Source organism: Colletotrichum chrysophilum (assembly GCF_026319265.1).
Source record: "Colletotrichum chrysophilum strain AFK26 chromosome Unknown scaffold_218, whole genome shotgun sequence".
In the NCBI taxonomy this organism is placed as follows: domain Eukaryota; kingdom Fungi; phylum Ascomycota; class Sordariomycetes; order Glomerellales; family Glomerellaceae; genus Colletotrichum; species Colletotrichum chrysophilum.
Window position 1 is genome coordinate 31,878 of NW_026517505.1, and position 24,747 is coordinate 56,624.

The window sequence follows — 24,747 nt, forward strand, 5'->3', positions numbered from 1 at the left end:
ATGGCCACGACCGTTGTTCAACATCTTGTCCCTTCCGAGGGTCCACCATATTTTGGTTCGACACAAAATCAACCAACCAAGAGCATCACATCACCACCTGCATTGAAGAGAGAGGTGCTTGCAGAGCTGCACTACCACAATGAAAACGAGGACGGCTCGCCGCCGCATCCCACTTATGTCGATAAGCCTGAGACTTACAACAGACCGTTCGAGACTCATCAAGTCAAGATCCGTGATGTGTCTGGGGATGAAGAGAAGTACACTCTGGACCAGCATGGCTTTCAGATCCATCGTCACCAATCCGCTGAGAAACACTTCCTTGACGACGCCCAGATCAAGTCGGGATATTATAAGGAGGTAGAACAGCTGTTGAAGAGCGTGTACGGGTTTCCCCTTGAAATAGCGGCGTCTGGAAGCCCAGAAAGAGATTGGCTGACAACTTACATAGCACTGGAGCAAATCGCATCTTCATCTTCGATCACACCATTCGCCGACAGCCGCCCAGTGCCGCAACCCAGGATCGGGTCTCCCACGGCCCCGTTCAGAGGGTTCACATCGATCAGTCGTACAAGGCCGCGCTCTCCCGTGTGCCCCACCATCTGCCGGAAGATGCCGAAGAGTTGCTCAAGGGCCGCGTGCAGATCATCAACGTCTGGCGACCCATCAAAACGGTCCTGCGAGACCCACTTGCCGTCGCCGAGGCCGGCTCCGTGTCAGACTCGGATTTGGTTGTGACGGATCTCATCTATCCTAACCGGCGTGGAGAGACTTATCAAGTCAAGCATCGGGCTGAACACCGGTGGTTTTACAAAGCGGGCCTTACGCCGGAGGAAGTTATCTTGATCAAATGCTTTGATACCAAGACGGATGGAAGGGCGCGAAGAGTGCCCCACACGGCATTTGTCGATCCCACCGCTCGACCAGATGCACCGCCGCGAGAAAGCATTGAAGTTCGAGCTCTTGTTTTTCATTCTGATGACCACGAGTAAACATGTACGATACATCAATCTCTTACAGCCCGCTAGCAGTAAATGGTTTCTATCCAGATCAATAGTTACCCACACCACCTTCCGCCTCAGTGCCTTGTTGAGATCCACAGCTTCAAGAACCTATCAATCATACCTGTATCCGATGGAAGTGCAGATTGACAGCAAGCTTCCCCGAGGTTGTTTCTCATTCTACCTTGTGTACAAGACCCTGAAGTCTGATGTTGCTATTGCGCGTAACCCGTAAGACCATGTCACTGCACCGTTGCGTCGAAATACTGAAGCCGTTGAGGCGCGGTTCGGCCAGTCATTTCACAAGGGACACGAACCATTGAGTCGCTAAAAACAACTGAGACCGCAGCCTTAGCCACCACATTCAAGCTCGCTTTCGAGTCAGAATTGCATTGCGGGACGTGCTCCAGGCAACAAAATAAAAAGGCATGAGTCTTGATGGAGCGAGCGGCTGGGCCACGTTTTAAAGCCTTAGTGGTGGGAACGATGATCAACGGTTAGAGCAAAGCCGACACCATAAAGTTCTTACCGTTAGGCTAGTGTCGCGTTGATGCCGCGCTTGCAAACGTGCCCTTTCAGCCACTGGTCTGTTCACAGACCGGCCTTCAGCCCTGCGCCGCCAGGAATCCTTTTTCAGATCCATTCCCCCATCATGTTGGAAATTGCAAAAATTGACAGTTTAGAGTGCACATGGTGGCTATGAAAGGATTGGGTCCGTCAGCACTAGACTTGGCAAGCCAGAGCTTAAAATTTGATGGCGCGAGAAACGCCCTGAAGTCGCCGCACATGAGACCCTTCACTTGTTCTCAAACCACCATTTCAAGCCAAGAATCACTCTAGTAAATCCACCATAGAAAGCACTTCTGACAAGTGGCTTGCGTGGGGTGGACATCACAGCCCCTCGAATAAGCCGCAATGAGCTGATGCCTTGCAGCTGTGCTGTAAATAGAGGGAGACTGAAAAGTTTTGGATAACCCACTATCTTGCACGACCTTGCTTCTGGTGATTTGAACTACCTTCGTATCTTTTTTGAATTCACCGGGGCTGCAGGCAAATATGAATTCGAGTCCGCGAGACAGCTTCCCGCCGAGCTACCGGAAACCAGTCCCAGGAAGCCAACAGGAGCAATCCCAATCAATGCCTCAACCATTTCCACCTGGGTCATCTTCATCGAGCCTGCCGGGCACAAATTACAATTCTCAGATGCTTCCTCAAATTGAGTCCATCGCCACACAAGACTCACCGACCAAAAAATGGGCCGATACCAAAGCGTACCAGCCTATCCCGGGGGCTCGGGAGATTGAAAGCTTAGAAGCATTTCCAACGAATTCGGAGGCGATCCAACAGCAAGTTCCACCCGTTGTTAAGGCTCATCACAGACGCCGACTATTTTGGTGGGCTCTTCGATATTTTCTCATTTCTGCTGTCATCTTCGTGGCACTTCTTGTGCCCACAATTGTCCTGAGCAACGACGCCGAGTTTGCCGATGACAGCACCATTGAGAGCATTCAAGCAAAACAGTACACCAACCTTGTGTTCTACATCTGCCTGTGGTTGATGGTCACATGGATAGCAGCCGTAGGTTCAGACCTCATTGGTCTTGGATTCCCATATTTCTTCAGGCTCATTGCCAGGTATGTTGGCCAGTTTGAATATCTCGTCGGCCAAACCTTAACCAATATAGATACACGAATCCCTCCCACCAAAAGTACTGGAGGGCTTTCAAGTTCATGCGGCGACCGATAGCGTTCCTCGGCACAACACTAGTCACCTATATCTTCTTCGCAGCGGTTTGTCACTCCTTTTACTGCATACTAGCCGTAGTTGAAGTGCACTGACTAACACTTATCTTGTTGCAGTGCATTGTAGACAACAATCTTTTGGCGGTCAACATCAACAAGCCGGCAGACGCTTTTTGGTGGGATGATGTCGTTGCCGATGTCTTCCAGCAACTGATCCTTTGGGTCTGCTTCTACTTCATCGAGAAGATCTTCATCACCTACATCACGATTCACTACCATTATCGGGGCGACAACGTGAAACTCACCCGGACAAGAGAGTTGCAAAACGCGCTGATCACACTATACGACGCTTCTGTTTATCTTCACCCTCCTCATCGAACCTTATTCGCCCGAGAAGACATGCTCATTCGGAACGCCAAAGGTGATGCCCACGCGTCTGGCCGAACGAGGGTCAGCAGCTACCTCGCCCGGATGGGTATCGACGGCTACAAAATGACGAGTCTCTTTGGCAATTTCATATCAGACGATCCTAATGCACATTGGCTTCGACCTGCAAGTACCTACGCAGTTATCGAGCGGGCATGGGCCAGTCCGGTCTCAGCTGAAGCGTTGGCAAGACGCATATGGCTGCCACTTGTGGCAGAGGGCAAATCAGGTCTCACTGCTAACGACATCATCGACGTCCTTGGCCCTTACCGAAAAGAAGAGGCCATTCGCATATTCAAGACTGTGAACGAAAACAACAGTCCCGACATCCGAATTGAGGAGTTCATTGGCATAGTCACCGAAGGTGGGAAAACTCGACACAATATCTATCGCAACATGACCAACATGGACCACTGCATCAACACATTCGACTGGTTTCTCCTGCTTATTCTTGCAGCTGTCATGATATTCTTTATCAGTGAGTATCGTGCCCAATATTCCACGTGGTCATAGGCTTACACTGGTCAAAGTGGTTGCATACGTGCCGGCTATCAAACAGATTCAGACAATTCTCTCCAGTCTGGCGATCGGACTATCCTTTGCGGTCGGCCGGACGTTCCATCATCTTTTGGTGGGGATCGTGTTCGTCTTCTTTGATCATCCCTACGACGTGGGAGACGTTGTCAACGTCTACAATCCTGGTTCTACTGTTGGAACTCAGTGCATCGTCAAACGCCAGTCCCTGTTGTACACGGTCTTCAGGCGGCTCGACAACGGTTGTGATCTGCAAATTTCCAATGACCGACTTTCTCAGAAGCGCATTGAGAACTTCTCAAGGTCAGGCATTAACCGACAAGGAATCTCAATGTTTGTGGACTTCAGGACCGGTTTCAAGGATATTATACGCCTACGCACTATTATGGAGGAATTTCTCAGCAACAATTCACGAGACTTCGTTCCGGACAGCTTGGGCCTCAATGTCGTCAGCCTCCATGAACTCAATAAGATGGAGCTTCGACTGGCGTTCACTCATCGTAACAACTGGTCCGACGACAAACTTCGCTCTCAACGTAGCAATAGGTTTCACTGTGCGTTGGTGGCAGCGTGCAGGGCTATCCCGTTATCAAAGCCTGGAGGAATGCTTCCTTCAGCGGGTGAGAATGGTAACCCGATGTACACTGTGCAGCTTAATACGACTACGGAGCTTGGAGAGAACATCAAGAAAGAGAAGGACCGCCGACAAGGTTTGCGATGGGACGATGTGAAAAGTGAATCACATGGGAGTATCGATCCTGCTATGAGCGAAGAGGAAGCTACTCGGTCCCGCTTGGCAGCGGAAGCTGAGAAAATGAGATTGGCCAAAGTGGCGGAAGAGGAGGCCTTCTTAAAGCTAGCACGATTGCCTATGCCTTCAACAGAAGCTGGGGTTAGTTCCGCTGTCGATGTTCCTGGATCCGCGACTGGGCTGCGACAAACAAGGGCTGGTAAATGATCCGCGCTGTCGAGGAATAGCAAAATACGGGATATCGGATGAGGGAACAGACGGCCCTTATCATAGAATATGTATCGAATTAAGATAATGACCTTTGTGAGCCTCCTGCTCTACGACTTCAGAGGTGACTCTTTACCACCGAATCCAGGCGGACTCTTTCTTCTAAGCTAAGTTCACGTCGGGCAGGGCCCCCTCGGCTCCCGTCTCCCTCAAAAGCATCGGGTCGATCCTTGTATTCCGTTCTGAATCGCCACTTCGAGGACAGATTCGCAGGCAACGTTCTCTTCAGCCCTAGTGACATGTATTCTCCCAGGACAGGGAGGAACTTGAAAGCACTGCGAGCAACAGCCGTTAGTACAACCAATTTTTTAGGTTTTGAATCATGATCCCAACTTACTGTCCACTTCCTGCTCCTCCCACAAACAGATTTTGGTAGTCAGGGTGATAGTCCATGATGAAGTCCCCTGATGGAGTGTCGGTGTACCAGCACATGGTCACCTTTTCAAAAGGGCGATCGGCAAGTTCCGGCAGTATCTCGCGAAGTCCGTTTCGGAGCCTTTCTTCTCCCTCAGAGGGACAGAAGTTGGGGCGCTCGCGACTTGGATACACCCGGGGTGTAGAGATGTTTGCCTCGATTAACGCTTCCCCCTTGCTAGGAGTACGAGTGTAACCCCATCCGTGCACTGCCATCTTCAGAGTTTTCGTATCTGCGTGTGGAGGAAAATTGAACCAGCCGGTGTTGAAATTCGCATAGATAGGCAACTTCTTATACCTTTGCACTTCCGTGTCGGAAAGAGGAGTGTACGCTATCACCTGCGCTGTCGCCAGTGTTGAGTTATACATTGGAACTAGGTTAGACGACCAAGCGCCCGCGGCTAAGACAAAGTGATCCCCTTGTATTGACATGCCTCCGAGTGTTTGGGCTGATCGAATCTTGTTCTCTGAGTCCGTATCAAAACCAACGACGGTTCCAGCTGGGCCCGAGATGAGAGAAACGCCCAGTTCAAGACACTCATCTCGAAGCTGGATGATTGCCTTTGTGGCGTCTGCCCATCCTGCTGCGTCGTTGTAGTAGCCTTTGAATCCTGGCTCGGCAAGCTTGCCGGAAAGAATTGGAAATGCTCTCTTAGCGGTCGCGGCATCATCAAGCTTGGTCCAGGCCAAGCCCTTGTTGCTCAGTTGCCTGGTCGTCCTGTCGATCCAGGATTCATCTCCGCCGGTCATGCTACCCGTCAGTATGTATGACGAGGGATGAAAGATGTCTTTGAACTTTGGATCTTTGCTCCATTTGAGGTAGGCCTCGTATGAAACATTCAAATAGTCTTCATCGGCGTAATCAAACCGTATGACGCGAGAGATGTCGCAGCTCGATCCGTCTGGAACCTGCTAAACTATCAGCCATCGCCCTGCGTCGAGAACGTTGACGGAAATCCATACAGGTGGCATATGTCTGTCAACCACCACAACATTCTTGAATCCCTCAATAGCAAGTTGTACAGCCGTTGACAAACCAAATACGCCGGCGCCGATGATCACGACTTTGCTATCCTTGTTCATACTTGCGGTGGGCGAAAAGGACGGTTGACGCAGGCACCGTATCGCAGCTGTCAGATTTCAGGTAAGCTTCGCAAGAGTTGACAAGGTCTCCCACAGTTTTCCCAGGTTCGTCAGATGCTGCCTGACCCGGCTGACGGCAGCCGGTATCGGCGGATCGGAGCTCCACAAAAGAGATTTTCTTCCGGATCAATCTCCACATTGCCGGATCTACAAGCGGAGCCTTTACCCACGGTTTATGTGCACGTGACTCGGATTACCGGATTTGAAGCTGACCATGATGATTGATAATTAATTAAACGGCTATTCGGAAAGTCAATCCTTAGGATGATTCGATCCTATGCCTCTTTCTATCCTTGGTCTGATTTCCGTCCTGGATGATAATCCATGCGGTTCAATTCTGTTAGAGCTTGTCTTCTCACGGACTGTTTTTACGCATGTTGTTAATCTAAGATAATCCAGAAAACAACCGTGGCTTATCACAGGCCGAATGTTTCAAGAACAAGCCTTTCAACTGATATCTAAATTGATTGTGAGGCGCTTACAAAAGGCGGTAAGGATTTCCTAAAGCTAAAGGATTGACTGAGCAAAATTAACTTCGTCTCTTTCGCTACTCGAAGTGGATGCACAAGTGTTGTTTTCTATGTCTTTGATTTCTACACGATGTCATCTCCTACAAGCCAACTCTTTGGCGTTTGTGTACTTTTTGACGGGGATATGGTATCATCTCCTCCAACCTTTGACCCGGTATTTTGAGGGGCGGACCTACTAGCCCAAGCCAAACCGTGTGCCGTTTCCCTTTCTTCCTGTATTGAGTCTCTCCTATTAACCACATCAGAGAGACTTCGTAGCCCTGGAGTTCCACCAAGATCCTTAAGTGAGATCTGTGGGGCTTTGCTCCCAAAAACACTTTCATCCTGTGGCGTCGGAAACCCTTCTCTCGTTTGACGAGATTCTCGGTCGGCAGATGACTTCCACGATATTGGCGTGAAAAGTAGTGTCGATATTAGATTGTTTTTTGCGCGTCTTTGCCCTCTTCCTGCCAGTACAGTCCTAAAACGGGATCGTCCATTGCTCTGCATTTGCCCATTTGGCCCACTGCCGCTGTTCTGGGAGGACTTTGCCTCGCGCCGTGATTGGAGATAAGCCCTAACTTTAGGCCTTACTATCTGGGTATGATAGCTATGTATTGCTGGAAGACTTGTGACGAGGAAAGACATGGCAAGTTCGACAAGAGACCAAAGCAAGGCTGGCTCGAAGTCCCAAAAAGGGTTGGGTGAGTATGCAACGTTGATATATTGCATGCGAAAGCAACTTGCGCCCGTGATGAGGAGGCCAAGAATGAACATGATAGAGACTCCTATCTTGTCCTTTCTCGGTAGTTGCGTTTTCAGCAGGGGTGGTATGGGAAGAATAATCATAACGATGTCTTGAAATATGGAAGCCCCCGCCGCGACAAACACCGCCGCCGTCAAGTTGAGACATTTGGTGGTGTGAATCAGATATTCTGTGTTCCATGCCTCCCAGAAATATCCAATGGGCCAGCATTCGACGATGGATCCGCCAACGAGGGCAGCCGTGGTGCCGGCGACGAAGATGATAAAGGCGTATGTGATTCTTTTGAAGCGTCGTCCGGGGAAGATTCGCAAGTACAAGAATAAGATAGAAATCTTCGTAAGTCCCAGCTGCAGTAAGTAGAGCGGTTCTTGAACGAAAAAGAGCTATGGTGGGTTAGGATAAGCAAGCGTCGTGTATCGGATAGACTTGCCTTCAGACCCAGCATAATCTTGTCCCACTCCAAGTTCCAAGTGTCACGACCGAAGGCATTGTCATCCACTAGCAGCATGGTTAGAACCTGCTTGCGAATGGCGATATGATCAGGCATACTCAACTGACTGATGACCAGCTCGGGAATGTATATTATCTACCAGATGTTAGTTCTCCGTCTTCTGCTGTCGATTCGCAAGGATATGCTTACCGCTACTGCCATCATTACATAGTCGTCCCACCCGTATCGTAATCGTGTAGCCCAGCGAGCGTAAAATCGAAACAAAACCAGAAACCAGGCGGCTATCTCTAGCGAACGAAGTCCGTAGAGCATTTTTACCTGCGAGCGAACGGGGTCGTGACAGTAATCCGCCTTGGCCTTCTGCGTAGCTGTTGTGTAGCGCATAAGTACGAGGGAATGGCGTTAGGAAAGCAAGAGGGATGTTGTCCTGCTCACCGATTCCTTCTCGTGGAGTGCATCCCGCCATGATGCATTTCTCCATTTGCTTGTAGAACCCTTGGTCGTTGCAGACGCATGTTGTGTTGTCGATAGTCTGGCAGGGCGACAGGACAACCTCTCGAGATATGCAGTCCAACTGACAATATCAGCAAAGACACCACGGTTGTATAGCTTGAGAACGTACAGCGCACGGAGCGAAGACGGGAGACGTGCCATTCGTATTGCTTGAACCATTCGTCGGCTGCGAACCGTTCACCGGCAACGGCGCTGGCGGCTCAGTCGCATTCTGGGCCAAGGCAACACCACAGAGAAACCAGATACAGAGTGTCTGGAACCTCAACTCCATCATCAACGTCAGGCGGAAGTGCTGAAGGAGCAAGCATTGGACGTATGCGACTACGGCCCGCCCACGTGGCGACGACGAACCATTTAGCTATTTTTTTGGTGGGCAGAAATAAAGGATTGGGCTCAAATGGAATTGCTCTAGAAGACTGAAGTCAATACATGTCGCCTGAATACTGGCCTATCAAGTACCCCGCCTAGATATGAAGGAGGTGAGAACGAAGAGCCATCCCGGCCCAATCGCCGTCATACGAACCCGAGAGTTGCGCCAATCTTCGGCCGACGGCACCAACAAGTTTGAAAATGGCGTGGTAATGCAAGGCTCGGGCCTCCAGGCACAAGCGCAGGGACTTCAGCTGCCTTACGGAGCTCTCGTACTCGCCCGCACGCGCAGTAGAGTTGAACCCTATGTTTCATGCTTTCTGGCGGGCACGCTCCAGACTGGCCCGGCTGCCGGTGGGAGTTTCTCCCATTGGGCTTCCCCCACAAGGTTTCCGCAAGAGTTGCGAAAACATTCAGATGGCTTTCCGGGCCGGCAAAATTTACCTGTTGGTTCTTCGTTTTTTTTGATTCACGGACGAAAGTGCGAACCCGAGCATCAAACAGTTGGAGCGTCATTGGCTCTAGTTCGGCAAAGTTTCGAGTTACTTCAGTCAAAAGGGGGAATTGATCTACCAACAATCCAGAAGTGATATCGTAAAACTCTCGCGTTATTCTCGAAGCCATTACTTGCTCATGCTGATTTTGGACATGGCATCAAATTGGTTGCCTGTATGCTAAGCTGGTCTATGCGGTCTTTGTGCAGTACATTGGCCGGCGGAATTCACTGCGTAGTATTGTCAACAGATGAACATCTGAGTGTCCGGAAATGCACCCAAGCTGGAGTTGGCAACGCATGGCAATATTCGGCGTTCTCGCTTAAACAGTGGCGATTCAAATGCCATCATCCATGGATAATGTTTCCTTTTCTCATTGTGATAAGCAGCCATCGCCTAGCACTTCTTTTGATTTGAAAGATTCCTAGGCCACCACCACCAAAGGGCGTTGAAACAGCACGCAAGTGCTGATATAACCGCACAGTCGCGACTAATCTCAAAGTACGGCTTGTTTGGATCCTGAGTCGTGTGGCTAGGGGCGAATCCTGGACGGCCACTCAAAAGACCGGACGTTCAGCGGTGTTGAGTTAGAAGAAGGTTGATACTTCCGCATTCCCAGCACCAAATCATGCGTTTCTAACCGAAGTCCGAGTCTCATATCGCCGAATCCAATTATATCCTACGGCACATCATAAGCCCGTTGATTTTGTTGTTCCCTTATCAACTTTCAGGTGCGTTCATGGAAGTTCATCTATTACGTCAGATTTCTTTATATACACCTCAATTGAAACTCTTTTTACATTCTTCTGTCCGACCTAACGCGCTTCTCTCCCTAGGAACCTCTAGTCCTGTGCTTGAAGCGTCATAGTCAGCAGAGTTGGGGACCTATATCTGTGCAAGAAACAGTTTCAATTGAGTGTAAAGTGGACTGTGTCAGCCACGGCCACAGAGATGGGTGATAATACCTTGTCCAAGTTCACATGCCATACCGACATTGGTACTTCTTTCTTTCACACTGGTACTTGTTTCGGTACTGATTCTGCAATGACGATATTCTCATTACAATCTTACAAAACCTTCCTCATCCACTCTCGTACTACTATTACAAAACACTCCTCTCAGGGTATTGACGATATAAATGAATGAACATCTGCAAGTCAGACGGTAAAACATCGTTCTTTCTCATGGTATAACAAATCCTCCTCGCACCTGCACCCCCTCACGCTTTTCTTGTACCATAAATCCTGCTTAAATGTTCATGTATGCGGCCATACCACCGAACAGGGCAGCAGCGCCAACAGCGGCGGTCCTCATGGGCGCGGCCTGGGTGCTGCTGGTAGTGGTCTGGACAGCGCCGCCGTTGCCCGCGCCAGTCTCGGTGGCAACAGGTGGAGTGGTGGAGGGAGCCTCAACGCCGCTAGTAAAGGGGTTGCTTCCGTCAGTGGCGGTGCTAGCGCCAGAGTAGGCAGGGGCACGAGTCGAAGCAGAGGTATCGGGTTGGACAGAGGTGTTGTTGGGGTTCAAGACACTATTCACACGTTAGTCTTCCATACATTCACATTCGAAGTGCAGTTATTTGCTTACCCATCGATGACATGGACAACACCGTTCTCGACCAGGATGTTGGGGACAACAACCTTGGCTTCGTTGACGTAGACAGTCTCGTTGATGACCCTGACGGTAACGTTGCCGCCGCCGAGAGTAGTCAAAGAAGTGTTGGTGATCTGGGGGCTGTACAGGACCGAGCCGACGACGTGGTACGACAAGATCTGGGCAAGCTCAGCAGAGGCAATGCTGCCGGCCAAGCTTCCAATGGCAGCGAAGGCCGCGTTGTTCGGGACGAAGATGGTGAGGTCCTTGGCGGCAGCAAGGGTGCTGGTGACGTTTGCGGCGCGGATGGCGCCGACGGCAGCGGTCAAGTTGGCCTGCTGCAGAGTGGTGTTGATGGATCCCGGAACAGAGAGGACCTTGTCGATGATGTGGACGGTGCCGGCAGTGAAGTTCAGGTTGCCCTGCGAGACGGTGGAGTTCTCACGAAGGGCAGTGAAGAAGGTGACATTGCCGCCAACAGTCTGGGCCTGCACGCGCTGGCCGCCGGTGATGTTGGTGTAAGTCTCGTTCTGGAGAAGGGTAGGGATGAATTGAGGCTGCTCGGTGAAGGCAGAGGCGTAGTACGTGCCGTTCAGGACGTGGTAGGAGAGGATAGCCGCGACCAAGCCCGGGTCCGCGGCAACAGCCTGCATAATAGCAGGAGCCTTGAGGAACTCCTCGAGAGCAGCGTTGGAGGGAGCGAGGATGGTGATGTTCTGGGCCTGAGCGAGACCCTGCATGATGGCGGGCTGTTGGCCAAGGAGCCCGATGAGCGTCGACAGAGTCGAGTTCTGAGAGGTAAGGACCTCGGTGAGGTTCGACTGCTGGGCAAAGGCCGTGCCGGCCAAAGCCAGGAGTGAAAGGTTCTTGATCTGCATGGTGTGTTGATGTCGACAGACTTGCTGCTTTGTGTATGGCTGTGTAAAGAAGGTGTTGCTGTTCCACTCGAATCCTAAGCTTGTCGGACTGGCTGCCACAAAGAGGGAGGACGAAGGGGCAAGAGCACACTCTTTAAAGAAACATGTCTCCCTCACTCCTTGGCGCGACCAACGGATGAAGAGTCATGACAAACACTTTCTCGAAACCGAGAGGGGAGCCAATACCCATCGCGCTGGGCCGGAAGAATCAAGCTTGTTGCCCAGCGGCCCCCAAACACAGGCTACTTCGTCGGCAACCCCAGACAAGGGTCTTGGTCGACATCACGACGGCGCCAGGGATTGAGACCGAACACGCCTTGGGTGGGAAGGGGGTGGAGAAGTCCTCCCTAGCTTTGCGCGACAACAACGACGCTTGCTGCGCTGGGCAGGCTTGGGTACGGGATCGCCAACAAAGTGCCAAGTCGATCGTGGGAAAGTGCAAGCAGCTGGGGGCGCCGGTGGTACGGGGGTACGGCGAGAGTGAGTGTGTTGGCCCCGTGATGATCGGATCGAATCCCGGGGAACGGTTGCCTGATTCGCCGGTGGTGACACGGTCTAGCCGGTACCTTATGTCTCTTAAACCTACAAGCTCCTATGGAGCCCCTGAGAACACTTCGATAGAGCTTGATTCTACAGGGAAAGCTCCATCTGAACATGCAAATCTGGGACGAAGCCATTGCCGCGGAATTGGGCATTCCCGGAGCTGTCATCGCAAAAAAGCACCAAACGAAGAGCGGAATGCAAAGTATTGCATCGCCGCCGGGAACGTAGTAGACGCAAGACGCAACAGCAACAGGCCATTGGCATCGCACCATGTCTTGGGAGCTGCGTAAGCTTGTCATCTCGTTGGGCACAGCTTCTCGCAGACGAGTGAGGGCCAAAAAGTCAATGTCGTCAGGATAGTCCGCCTAGCGCCATTTGGGGACGGGAGTGGCTCCGACGGCGCCGGCGACGAGCTGTGCTGGCGCGCTCCCCAATGCTACCTGGCAACATGGCGAATTAGTCATGTATTATTCGTAAAGCCCAAAGGGTGTCTTCTCCTGCATGCTAAGCCTCATATCATTACTGAGACTCTCATGCACCTTGCTGTTGCTGATTGCCGTATACTGGGGATGGATACAATCGTGGTGTCTTGGTGTCGTATCTCATTTGCCCGGGCAGCAGAGCAGAAGAGATGAAGGGGGACGGGGCAGGGTATCGACTGCAGACTTCTTCCCCGCATCCAACAGCCCGCATCCCACACCAGATGGAGGGCCATTCGGGCCATTCCCGCTGTCCCCTGAGTTCGCTTCGACCAGTCAATGTCTAGCATGTCTTAAATGTCTCGAGTCTGTGGAAGCTGCGAGAGCTCGCCAATGAGGGGAGATCCTTGCTAGCTCCCCAAGACAGCTGTCCGTAAAAAGCCTAGCTCCTCGAGGAGCATGGCCAAGCACGAATAATGGAGAAGCTTCTTGGGACCCCAAGCCTTTCCAGGGGCCGGCTGTGCCGACTCTGCCCATCTCCTCATAGTAAAAAGCGATGTCATCTTCAAATGGGTGCGTCATCGATACTGCTGACACGATCGCGACTTTGGCGCTTGTTCCAGCCGTCGATGCAATGGCGCATTCCTGCCACCGACAAGCCAGCTTGGCGCTCGCATGTCGACGGGTGATTGCCCCAGGACTCATCCGAATGCGTTAAAGTTGACCCGTTGAGGCCTCCGGGCGTCGTCTAGATGAACCGACATGTTGAAAATCAGGGAAACCCAAGGCAGGGCATCCTCGGAATCCCATCAACCGTCCACGGCGGTGTTTGGAACTAGTAGAACCGGGACGCCTTGTCCATTGCCACGTCGCAATTTCACCATCCAGAGCAATCAAGCCATGCAATAAAATCTTGGGGGGTATCTTCGTATGTATGAATTGAGCCAAACCATCCGGCCCAGCCATTGGTCCTGGCTGTAAGCGCCGTGGCTTGAGCTCTATTACGCCATGTGCATTCGCGCCAGGGCAGTGAGGAATGCCAGCTCGACGTCGCGGTCCAGACCTTTCATCTCATCACAATGCTGGGCCAAAGACATCGTCGCCTCCTTCGGCTACCTTTCTGCGTTTCGCCTCCCGTGCATCGTTCCCGTTTGCTGCTGCGATCTCTCCGCCGAACGCTGAGCCGTCTCCCTCGGCCTTCGGGCGGCGGGGCTCCTTTTGCGCCGCCATCTCCCGCCGGGCCTTCTGCAAGGCCACCAGGTCTGCGCGATCGGGGTCTCTGCACTTCTTCAGCTTTCGAAGAAGGGGTCGGATCAGCTTGGTGCTCTCAGGCTACGTGTCTTGTTAGCAATGGCCTTTGACAGCTTTTCATGAACGCGGTTGTCCGTCATGAACTTGTCTGACAAACATACCTGGCCCCAGTATTCTTCCAGCCGCTCTGGAGGCTCTGTTGCCAGCAACTCCCGGCACGACTCTATTGTTCCCATTACCTTGTCTCTGAGGTCAGATCGAGGTGTCGGATCCGTCTTGTGGGCGCCCTCGCCGTTATGAGGAGGGGCAAAGGCTCCTTGTACGAATTTCTCGGCAAGTTCTCTGTCAGCGAGCGAGAGAGCGGCAAGCATGATCTGGCTGGGGGTGTAGTGGAAATAGGCATCGGTGACGAGAGAGCTGAACTTGAGGTACTCTCGAGCGCGAAGGTGGGCGGTCTCGACTCGGGATTTCTGGCCTTGGTCAGTGTTATGCCCTCCACACAAATCTAGTATCATGTGTCAACTCACCTCAAGATCGGGATACCTTCGCAGCTCCAAGATGGCTCCTTCCAGAGCACGGAACGGATGTCTGACATCAAAGGCAAAGCGCACTCCTTGGCACAGCAAGAACTCTCCCGCCAGAATCTCCTCCTCGCTCGTGTTGGGAAACTTGTCGGCAAATTTGGCAAGTCTCGTGTAAATTCCCTCTGCTTTGCTTCCGAAGAACAGGCACGTCTTGAGCAATCCGGTAGGCGGGTAGGTCATGACGGAGTTGGTCACGAAGAATCGGCGGAGGAAGACCGTGGCAGTAGCTCTGACTTCGGTGGGCAGGCCGCAGAAGGTGGCGGCGCGGATAAGCTCGACGGTGAAGAACTTGAGCAGCTGGGTCTCTTCGGCGGCCGAGAGGAACTCAGGCAGAGGCTCATCCTGGTTACCACCTCTCAGCTCGAGGAGCCGAGCGCTAATGTTCGTCTTGGCGAGGCTGTTCGTCGTTTCTCGAAGTTCGGCCAATTTGGACGGGGAGAAGGACCACAGCCGGTACTGGGTCGAAAGCCGGTATCGCGCATCTTCGGTCGCCATTGTTGCGCCGGACCGCGCTAGGCTGACTGACGATTGACTCTTGCAGAGAAAACGGAATGTCGACTAGCTGCGGGTTGCTAGACGTCGATTGGAGAAGCTGCGGCGGCTAATCGGACGCAGGAGGCAATTTCTGCTTGAATCGCTACAGAATACAACGCGAGTACCAAAGGTGGACGAGAATGTTTGTTGTGTGAAAAGCTGCTGGCAGATCGACGATCGAAAAGGCGTCGCGATTCACAAAGAAGGCGCGGCTGCTTATCGCTGCCTAGGTTGAGCGGATAAGAAGCTCGAGCCACAACACACTCACGTGATACGATCAGCCACACCCATTGGAGCATGTCTGGCTGTGGCTTGACTCCCGGCATCAAGCCCGGATATCGGCAGTTCGGGACAAGGAACGGCTGCACACCTCCGATTGATGCGGGTCCTGACGTCGGAACACACCCGGCCTACATGCCTAGAACGGTTTACATCCACCGGGGGATTTACGAGTCAGATTTTCAGGGTCCAACACCAATCGTCCCCGAGCCCAGGTGGAAGAAGATGGCACCACACAAACTGCCTGCTTGATGCTTCGAACGATGGCTCCTCTCGACGCGCTTCAACTCGGAACATTATGCCGTGGCACGCTCCTCTGACAGCCACCCTCAGTGCTGATGAAGAGCTCCAGTGGGCGATCGCACAGTTTCATTGCCTTGTGTGTCACACTAAACATTTGTAACTCGGCCGCGTCAGCTGGGATAACTTTGCTTTTCAACTAGTTTATAGAGTAGTATCCATGTTCGAACCGAGCTTAGCCATCCGTCTAATCACTCCCTTCCCAACAGCAGAAGCTATGCGATGAGGGGAACCAACGATTGCGGATCCAGCCCACGGATATCAATGCGCCCCAACGCCATGCTCCCGTCGGATTCCCTTTACCCCGACAACGGAATGAACAGTCTATTTATGCAACGAGACGGAAACAAACAGTATAGCACACTTTGCGGCCAGAAAAATGCCCGCACAGTCTAAAGACCCATTCTCAATAGGCCTTGTAGATCTAGTACCCGACCTCTCTCTTGGCAGGAATCGGTGGTGCCGGCTTCTTCGCACGGCTCGGGGGAGGAGGGGGCGGCGCTTTCTTGGACTGCAAGTTACTTGTGCTCTTAGTGAGGCTTCCCATGCTCGTCGCAGGGCTGGCGCTGCGATCGCCCCATTCCGGACTGCCGCTACCGCTGGCTGTCGTGTGGTCATCATCCCGGTCGGCAAACACATCGTCTCTGCCCAGAGACTTGCCTGTAGGCCTCAAATTTCCACGCAAAGAGCCCACGTTGGGCACACTCGGTACGGGAGGGTTCGCGGTCGTTCGTCTTTCGACAGCAGCGGGGCCTTGAAACGTCTGGGACCTACCGATAGACGGTCTCGCGGGCTCCGCAGCGGCGCCAATTCGGGTACTCTCGGAGCGCTGCGACCGGATGGGCATGCGAACAGGCATCGGCTCGGGTTCCTCTTCAACTGGCTGGCTGCGGGACGAGTAGTCGTTGTAAGAGCGCGAAGTGTTGGAGCGGCCGCGGCCATTGCCAAGACGGCGGTCTGTCGGGGATGAGGGTGCGTTGCCGGCCCAGCCGTTGCGGAGACGGCGGAGTTCCTCGGCGCAACGCTCATGGTAGTCCAGCTCGGCGTCAAGCAGGCCGGTCAGGTCGCGGACGTTGTCGGCCTCGGCCTCCTTGATATCCTGCATGCGGCGCATCACATCTTCGCCAGCCTCCTCAAATTTGGCACGTGCGGTACGGAGTTCCTCCTCGAGGCGGAAATCCTCGCGCTTCGCTTTTTGCATTTTGCTGATACTCGCATCGTAGGCCAATCGACGCGACTCGAGCTTCTTCCGTGCGGCCTGCGGGGAGTGTGTCAGATGGGACGGGCTGAAACCACTTTTGAGCAAGCAATGACGTCGGTACGTACCTGATACTCTTTCATCATGGCCAAAGATCTTTCGACGGATTCCAGCCAGTTGTTGGTGATTTCCGTTGCATAGCCTTCTTGGATGCCGGCCAGGCGCTCGTTGGTTCGGCCAAGAGCTGTCAATCCTCAGTTAGCCAGGTCGGGTTGCGGGGTGCGGAACGCAGCGTACCAAGCAGACACGCGCCAAATTCCGAATCAGACTCGAATTCCTCTCCGTGGGAAATCATCATGCGACCGACAAAGGCAATGGGGAGTCCCTTCTCCTTGTCTTCGAAACCCTCGCCGCGGCGGGCAATCCACTTGACGTAGGTGCTGGTCGACTTTTGCAGCCTTTCCATTCCTGCAGAAGGGCACCGTTAGCATGTTTGCGTGTAAATCGGGATCACCAGTTGGATCGTTTCTGGGTGGACAAAGTTTCGTACCGTCATATCGGAGGGCCATTTCCTGCTCCAGCATCTTGAACTCGTCCGAGTGGCCGGTCTTGGACTCGGAGCCCATCTTCTCGCCGGCCCATTGGAAGGCGCGGTCGAATTTCTTGGTGAAGTTCATGGTTGCGGTATTGGTCTCGACAGTTGGTAGAACGATAGCGGTTCGTGGTAGGTAATTAGGAGCCGGTTGTTGGCTTTACGTGGCAATTAGGAGGGAGGTGGGTCGAGATCGGGGTCGAGATCAGGTCGATGCCAGCATTCAACGGGTGTGTCTTGATGAAGGGAGACGAACGATGGTGGGATCGAGCCGGCGGGTAGTGGTGTCGCGTGGTAAGTGAGAGTGGTGTGTCTGTCTGGTGAAAAGGGAATCGAGAGAACGAAGGGCTGGCGGCGGGTTGTAGAAGAGGAAGAGAGGGATCGAGGATACAGTGGCGAATTGGCGATTATCACGCAGCAGAGACAGAGACAGAGCCAGGCAATGGGCCAGGGAGGGTGACGGGATTCGTGTGCAAAGATCTTGGCGTGAGTATCTGGTGGTGGTAGGTACGGGGGTAGAAGGCGAGGGAGAGGTACCGTGGGTTTGGTGGGAAGCAAGGACAGGTAGAGGAAGGGCCGTGGAAGGGGGTGGGAGGGATGGCAGATGGTTTAAAAATGGGAAGCAAGTGCACGGCAGCAAGGCAAGGAAGGCACGACCAGGTGGTGAGGTATCCGTACTCTAGGTAGCTGCTGATGAAAAAATTGGGAACGTGAACACGGATTGCCAGGTGCACCTGCCAGAGGGGCAGCTTCTTGAGACTGAAGACGAGGGGAGGGACGAGGGGACGAGGGCAGGGACGACGACGGACGGTTGATGGATTGGGAAATTTCCGTCATTCGCGGCAGCAGCAGCAGCAGGAGGAGGAGCAGGAGCAGCAGGAGGTGCGATGCAGGTGCCACCTTCTGTACCGTTGGTGGCAGGTGGTGTGTGTGCAGTTACTTACTTCCAGTCTTTACGGTCCTCACCTCTCAGATATGCAGGTGCAGAGGCAGGTGCAGAGGCAGGTGCATCTGAAGCCGATGCAATTGCTGGTCGAGACAGGTCCAGCATTGGGAGCAGGAGCAGGAGCTGTTTGGCGGTACAAGATACCGATACAGACAGCAGGAACGGTACGGCGGCGTTGTGGCAGTCTCGACCTCACACAACGCTAGCGGTCCCCAAGCATTGGGTGGGGTGTGGTGCTGTTCTGCTGCGGGAGGTGGGTTTTGGAGGCAAGCTAGGCATGGGCTAAGGCACGCGCGGTACGTACCTCAACTGGTGGGGTGGGTCGTGTGTCACTCCTGAGTGGAAGGAAAGAAGGGGGATCATGGATGCAGCAGCACCTTCCCTGGGATCACTCACACACACTCACCTGGTACTTGCCCACGCATGAGAGAAGAAGGCAGGCAGGCAGGCACTCCGTCTGGGAGGCAAGAGCAAGCTTGAGCTTGCTGGAAGCACCGTCCAGAGAGAGAGAGAGAGAGGGAGAGTTTCTGTTACGGTACGCGCATGCTGAGTTTCGACTTGCTTTTCACATTTACCGTATCAGGTCCGTCTTATCCATCAGTAGACTGCCATGAATGACATGCAGCAGAGCACACACACACCACCATCATTGCCATGTCCAGCTTCCAGTTCCCAGTTCCAGTTTCCCATCCAACGTGGTCCCAACATGTTGTTGCCCTGCTGCCCTGCTTGCATGCCCCGGCCGTTACCACCTGCTGGGTGCTGGGCCGCTGGGGAGCATCGGTGGGAGAACAAAAAGAAGACGACGGCGACAGAAGACCCCACCCTTTTCGACGACTTCGAGAATGGGAAAGAGATTGGAGGCGGGGTACGGAGCATCACCACCGGTACCTGAGAAAGGGGAGCTACTCCTCGTGTCGCACGAAACTGGGTGGAGATGCAGGTATCTCTTCTTCAACGGGTACCAAACTCCGAGCACCAAGCAAGCATCAGAGAGAGAAAAAAGGGTCCAGCCCACAGCTTGCAAGACGACCAAGGACTGGGAGCTGACCACCCCAAGATTGTCGCCGTCTCCCCCTGTCCACGCTGCTTGCTGCATACTGCGAATACTACCCTACAACGCCGCACTGGAGCTCGACATGCAGCTCAAGCAAGGCCTGGATCGTGGTGAAGCCGTCAACCGTCTGTTGCCATCCTTCGCTTGCAGATGGTCGGTGGAATAAGGTAGTTGTTAATGGTTGGCAGCTGCAAGACTGTGCCGCCAATCTGCACATCCTCTGCAAGAAGCCCCAGTTGGAAATGGTGCAGTGGAGAGCTTTTTAGCCGGATACCTGACCTAAGGACAGGCAAGGCAAGCACTTTACCTGCCTCTGATATGAAGGGAGTGCTGCCCCCCTGAAGCTTGTCTCCTTGTCGCCCGTCAGCCATCAGCTTGAACAATGTGGATGGGAGGAGACGGGAGATGCTAATTATCCAATTGCTCGTTGCGATAGGTGCTGTTGATGAGAGGGGGTCTAATGGAGTGTTTGGCGTAGATGTGACTGAACACTGAACTGGACTGAGCTGAACTCTCGCTGGCTTTCTCGTTCGTTCCGTAAGGAATACGGTATTCGCATTAGATACGTACCTGCTGTACCTGCTCTGCTCCCGTTGTCATTCGTCATTCGATGACAACGAAGCGGGAAGGAACTCCCATGATCATGAGGGAAAGCGCCCCCATGGCTCACCCCAGCAGTTGCCGACATTGGGAAGGAGGGAATGACCAGAAAAGGAGGGAACGCAGCCGCCAGAGACAAGACCGTTGAGCCAGCTAAAACAGCCAACCGCCACAAGCCGCGCTTCCTCCACCACTAACGAGCGCCTTTTTCCTCTCTTTTCAAGATCCTTCCCGGCCTCGTCCTCGCCAGCCAGACCTGTCGGGACTTCTTCTCGCAATGCATTGTCTTCGCCGGCAGGGACATGCCCTCTTGCGAAAAAGAGAGTGGACGACGAGAGAGACAATATTTCCCATCTACCTACTCCAGCTTTCTCCAGTCCCCATCTTCCCGTCGGTCTCCATTTTCCAGTCGAAGGGTGAAAAAAGCCTAGCCCGCTTCCCGAGGTGGATTTGTTTGACCGTCGCTGGCGTGTTTGACGGTCTCTCACGCTTGTCGTTACAATCGTGGCCATCCGGCGGTTGATGAGCGGTCGCAGGGTCGCAGTCGCCCATCCGCATTTCATCGGCGACTTTTCCGGCGCCATGTCGCGGGGACGCGGACCTGGACCTGGACCTGGACTCATTCGCAACTGGCTTCCATAGCCTGCCACCAACCACCAACTACCAACCACCACCACCACCACCTGTGGGACCGGCGTTAGGTTGGTTTGTCTGGTTGGTCTCTGCTGGCTGGTCTCAGCGATGGACAGTCAACGAAAATATGACAGCCAGTCGTATTGTCCAGATCAATGATCAACACACCCTCTGCCATGCCGCGCAACTGGGATCCAGGAACACGACCGATCTTATCCACCCACCACCCACACGGAGCAATGGCTGTGCTAAATCGAGACGGGTCGTTGGGGACGGGGCGACCCCCTGCTGTCTGTCCACCATCCATCAATCCCAGGGCCACAGTCTCATTCCCATCTCTCCCTGCTGCTGCTGGCGCCGACGCTGGCAGAGGCAGAATGAGACGGTCTCAACCCCGTTCCCCTTGCCTTCCCTGCCTCGTGGACCTTTTTAAGCCTATCCAACCGCTATTGTAGCCGCCAAGCAGCCTCAGGCGTGCGTGAGAGACAAAAATGGGCGAGGCATGCCGTCGGTAGATGTCTGCGAGCTTCAAAGCCAAGGTGGTACCCCCAGCTCCCTCGGCTTGGCTTTTGGTTAAGTTATCAGGAAGCTCTCGTATCGGAAGACCAGTGCTTTTCTAGGTATTGGGCTGCATTTCCTTCCTCGGGAGGTTGAGCTTATTATGAGCTCACACTCGCCTGGCACTGCCCATTGGAAAGATGCGACGGATGGGATGGATGGGCTCATGGACCATCGACGGTCATCAAGAGGCCCAAACCCTGGTACGTATTTCATCATTTCCCATTGAAAATCTGCTCACCAGCTAACTTCAAAGTAATCTGATGGTGGATGAGCAGGGCAGTGTAGGTATCCGTACCGAACGCCCCTTGGTAGCCCAGACCAACCCAGGCCTCGAGCTGCTGCAGGCCGTGTCCAACGCCGGCGACCCTAGGTTCACTAATACTGCACAGTCGCCTCGCTGCTCAGTGCCAGTGGCAGATAACCGGCGCCAGCGATGCTGCCACCTGCCGCTGCCACGAGTCAATTCATCGGTCAAGTGGTTCCACTGATCCAAGGGACTCTGGATGATTTGGACACATCAACTGCAGCAAGTGCCTCGACGCTTGGAATACAGCAGATGCGCCGGTGACGACTGGACAAGCTGCCCTTTCCTCGGGGGTCTTGGCACTGCTCCAACTGGTCTCGGTTGTTTCTCGACCTCTGTATCGACAACTGTCTCGCCTCACTTCACAACGGCACTGGCCCTACTGCGACTATTCTGGAGAAAAACAAGACACCGCCGTTACCAACCGACACGCCGTTCTCAATACTTCTCAAACCATCGTTCCCGAGGACAAAACTTAGTTTTCGCCCTAGGTCACTTGACACACGCTGGACAGGTGTAGAAATCCGGGGTTGTCCTCGCCGCAATCCGCTAGCAATCCTCCCGCCTGTACCCGGGCAAGCTTCTGTTACCCAACCGCAGCTTAGGTATTCTCTCTGCGTTGCGGTGAGGGTGTGCTAACCGAACCATAAGGGTGCCAGTGGCTGAAAACAGTCTCTCACTCATCCCGCTCGCAGAGCGACACATGTCCGACAAGCGTCACGGTCCGATATCAGGTGCCTCGGTGGCAGCAGCTACAGCGAAGCGTAACTAATTCTCTTCGCTTGCTGTCGCCAACAACCGGTCTCCCACTTAATGAAAAATATTCTTACTACTGCAATGATTACCTTCAACCGCCACTGAAATCGACCGTTTTGTTTCTCATGCGACGCTTTTCCATTGACAATTCGGAAACAACTGTATGCAACGGAGCTTAGCAGACGATCTATCTTCATGCGCCGGTTAGCGGCCCGGCCATGTCACCTCTAGCCCATACCTATCAATCACTCTTGCTACAAGCTACGAATACCCACACGCCTTCAAGCGCACATCAGTCAGCAACCCGCAGCCCTGCTCTTCCTGCTCTACCTCACGTCAAACACCGCCGTGCAGTTTCATTCGTCGCACGGAGGCTCTGCATCGCTGAAGCTTCCCGCGACTGCGCCTCACTCATTCTCACCGAATTTGGCCCACGCTGCTGGGATCAAGCCGGCGTCTCGGCAATAATCTCACCCCATCCTCATGCTCTTTGCCTCTGTCTCCGTTTGGAAGCAGCATAAACGCCTCCCATTCGAGGCCCATGCGATGTCCTAACCGCGTATCATCGTACCTTTCATCTCACCAACTGAACCCTCTTTACGAGAAAATTGAGCATTGACAGCCGCTCTCGACTGATGACTCGGCGCTGTCGGGCCTCCTTAACCACTTCCATGACGACATCTCAGCCCTCCAGTCGAATCACAGCCTTTCCGTCCTCCGAATGGAACTGAAAACTTTCAGGACAAACCCCTGATCCTCAATATCGACTTTACACCACAGCCCACGCCAATCACCATCTCCGAAATGACATCACCAGCGTTCCCATCGTCCTTTCTTGACCACTGGGTTCACACGCTCAAGTCTCACCGTGGAGAACAGCTGAACGATTTCCCAAACTACCACCTCTCCGATCCTGAGAGTCTGGTGACGACATGCAGTCCCAAAACGCTCACCGTCGGTAACGGCGCTTCCATCTACAGAACCGCCATTCTTCCAGGCATCCTGGCCGCTCAACATGAGGTCGTCCTAGTTACGTGCTTTTGGGCGCCGTCCGACACGCTCGATGCCCTCCGCGAAACCCTTCAAACTCTAGCTGAGCGCCGACAAGAGGCAATCCGCGTGGCTGGCGAGGCCTCAGTTGCCCCATTACGCGTCCGCATCTGCTTCTCTTCGCGCAGCTTCTTCCAAAAGATCTTTCACCCATGGTCCAGGGATGGGTACGCGTACCCGAACGCCGCGTGGCCAAAGCTCGGGCTGCCCCCAGACACCACCCTCCGAGCGGCCCGCATCGACCTCTCTGTCAAGAGCCTATTCTTCTTACCCTTCAGCGTCATGCACCCAAAGTTTGTCATTGTCGACCGCAAGCGCGCCTGGATGCCAAGCTGCAACGTGAGCTGGGAGTCGTGGTTTGAGGGTTGCGTCGAGTTCGACGGGCCAGCCGTCGGCCAGCTTGTGAAGTTCTACGCCAACGTTTGGGAGCCGAAAGGTGCGCGGGAACTCCCCGATTTCACGAAAGAGGCTGTCCAGGGAGTGGAGGATGCAGGCGGGGATGTCGGCCAGACCAGCCAACCTTCGGATGAGCACACCGCGTATCGACGGCTGAGCCTCGCGAATCTACCAGCATGTCCGGCCATCATTCTCCCTTCATCTCATCATTGGTATCCCGGCTTCCAGTATATCCCTTTTTGGCGCCGCGTAACAGCGCCCGCAACCCCATTGAATGCGGCTCTGCTTTCACTATTCGCCCATGCCCTAAAGGAAATCGACATCGTGACACCAAATCTAACATGCCGGACCGTCGTCGATGCCCTCTTAGATGCCATCCGGCGTGGTGTCGACGTCCGCATTAGAACAAGCAAAAACATGATGTTGATCGAGCAGCTCGTCACGGCGTGTACAACCACGGAATGGACCCTCAAATCTTTTATCAAACAGTATTCTCAAATCTGCGCGGAAGTTTCTCGTAAGCGCACTGCAGACGCCGAGTCTCAGGTCCAACGCCCAGGCCGTCTCGACATCTTCTATTACCGGCCCAATCTCCAAGCGACAGCCGCACGAGACCCAGAAGAGCCTGTCGTCTCTCACCTCAAGATGACACTCGTTGACAGGGAATTCCTCCTCTTGGGGTCCGGCAACCTGGACCGGGCGAGCTGGTATACGAGTCAGGAATTAGGCATTCTGCTTCATCTGCCCGGGTTCGAACATGACATCTGGTCTGAATCCCTAGAGTCCAGGATCGAGGTGCGATTTAGCGGGGGGCCTGAAAACGGGATTGCGATGGCGGGCTAGTCAGGCATCACGGAGTT

The 24,747-nt window shown here is 53.6% G+C and overlaps 6 protein-coding genes across 6 annotated transcripts; 3 read left to right on the top strand and 3 right to left on the bottom strand.

Moving 5' to 3' along the window:
* Window positions 1–989, top strand: COL26b_013292 (uncharacterized protein; the record flags this gene model as incomplete). The annotated part of the gene is made up of 2 exons (XM_053185912.1): window positions 1–380; window positions 449–989. 2 exons carry the CDS (start codon window positions 1–3, stop codon window positions 987–989), a joined length of 921 nt encoding a protein of 306 aa, XP_053030140.1.
* Window positions 990–2,201: 1,212 nt separating this feature from the next.
* Window positions 2,202–3,679, top strand: COL26b_013293 (uncharacterized protein; the record flags this gene model as incomplete). Its single annotated transcript, XM_053185913.1, has 3 exons — window positions 2,202–2,632; window positions 2,683–2,788; window positions 2,858–3,679. The coding sequence occupies 3 exons, from the start codon at window positions 2,202–2,204 to the stop codon at window positions 3,677–3,679; spliced, it is 1,359 nt and encodes a 452-aa protein (XP_053030141.1).
* Window positions 3,680–10,625: 6,946 nt separating this feature from the next.
* On the bottom strand, window positions 10,626–11,845 carry COL26b_013294 (uncharacterized protein; the record flags this gene model as incomplete). Its single annotated transcript, XM_053185914.1, has 2 exons — window positions 10,626–10,905; window positions 10,962–11,845. The coding sequence occupies 2 exons, from the start codon at window positions 11,843–11,845 to the stop codon at window positions 10,626–10,628; spliced, it is 1,164 nt and encodes a 387-aa protein (XP_053030142.1).
* A 2,075-nt stretch (window positions 11,846–13,920) lies between these two features.
* Window positions 13,921–15,176, bottom strand: COL26b_013295 (uncharacterized protein; the record flags this gene model as incomplete). Its single annotated transcript, XM_053185915.1, has 3 exons — window positions 13,921–14,178; window positions 14,259–14,567; window positions 14,625–15,176. The coding sequence occupies 3 exons, from the start codon at window positions 15,174–15,176 to the stop codon at window positions 13,921–13,923; spliced, it is 1,119 nt and encodes a 372-aa protein (XP_053030143.1).
* Window positions 15,177–16,218: 1,042 nt separating this feature from the next.
* Window positions 16,219–17,669, bottom strand: COL26b_013296 (uncharacterized protein; the record flags this gene model as incomplete). The annotated part of the gene is made up of 4 exons (XM_053185916.1): window positions 16,219–17,052; window positions 17,121–17,236; window positions 17,290–17,460; window positions 17,543–17,669. 4 exons carry the CDS (start codon window positions 17,667–17,669, stop codon window positions 16,219–16,221), a joined length of 1,248 nt encoding a protein of 415 aa, XP_053030144.1.
* Window positions 17,670–23,245: 5,576 nt separating this feature from the next.
* On the top strand, window positions 23,246–24,730 carry COL26b_013297 (uncharacterized protein; the record flags this gene model as incomplete). The annotated part of the gene is made up of 1 exon (XM_053185917.1): window positions 23,246–24,730. One exon carries the CDS (start codon window positions 23,246–23,248, stop codon window positions 24,728–24,730), a length of 1,485 nt encoding a protein of 494 aa, XP_053030145.1.
* Between the last annotated feature and the right edge of the window lie 17 nt (window positions 24,731–24,747).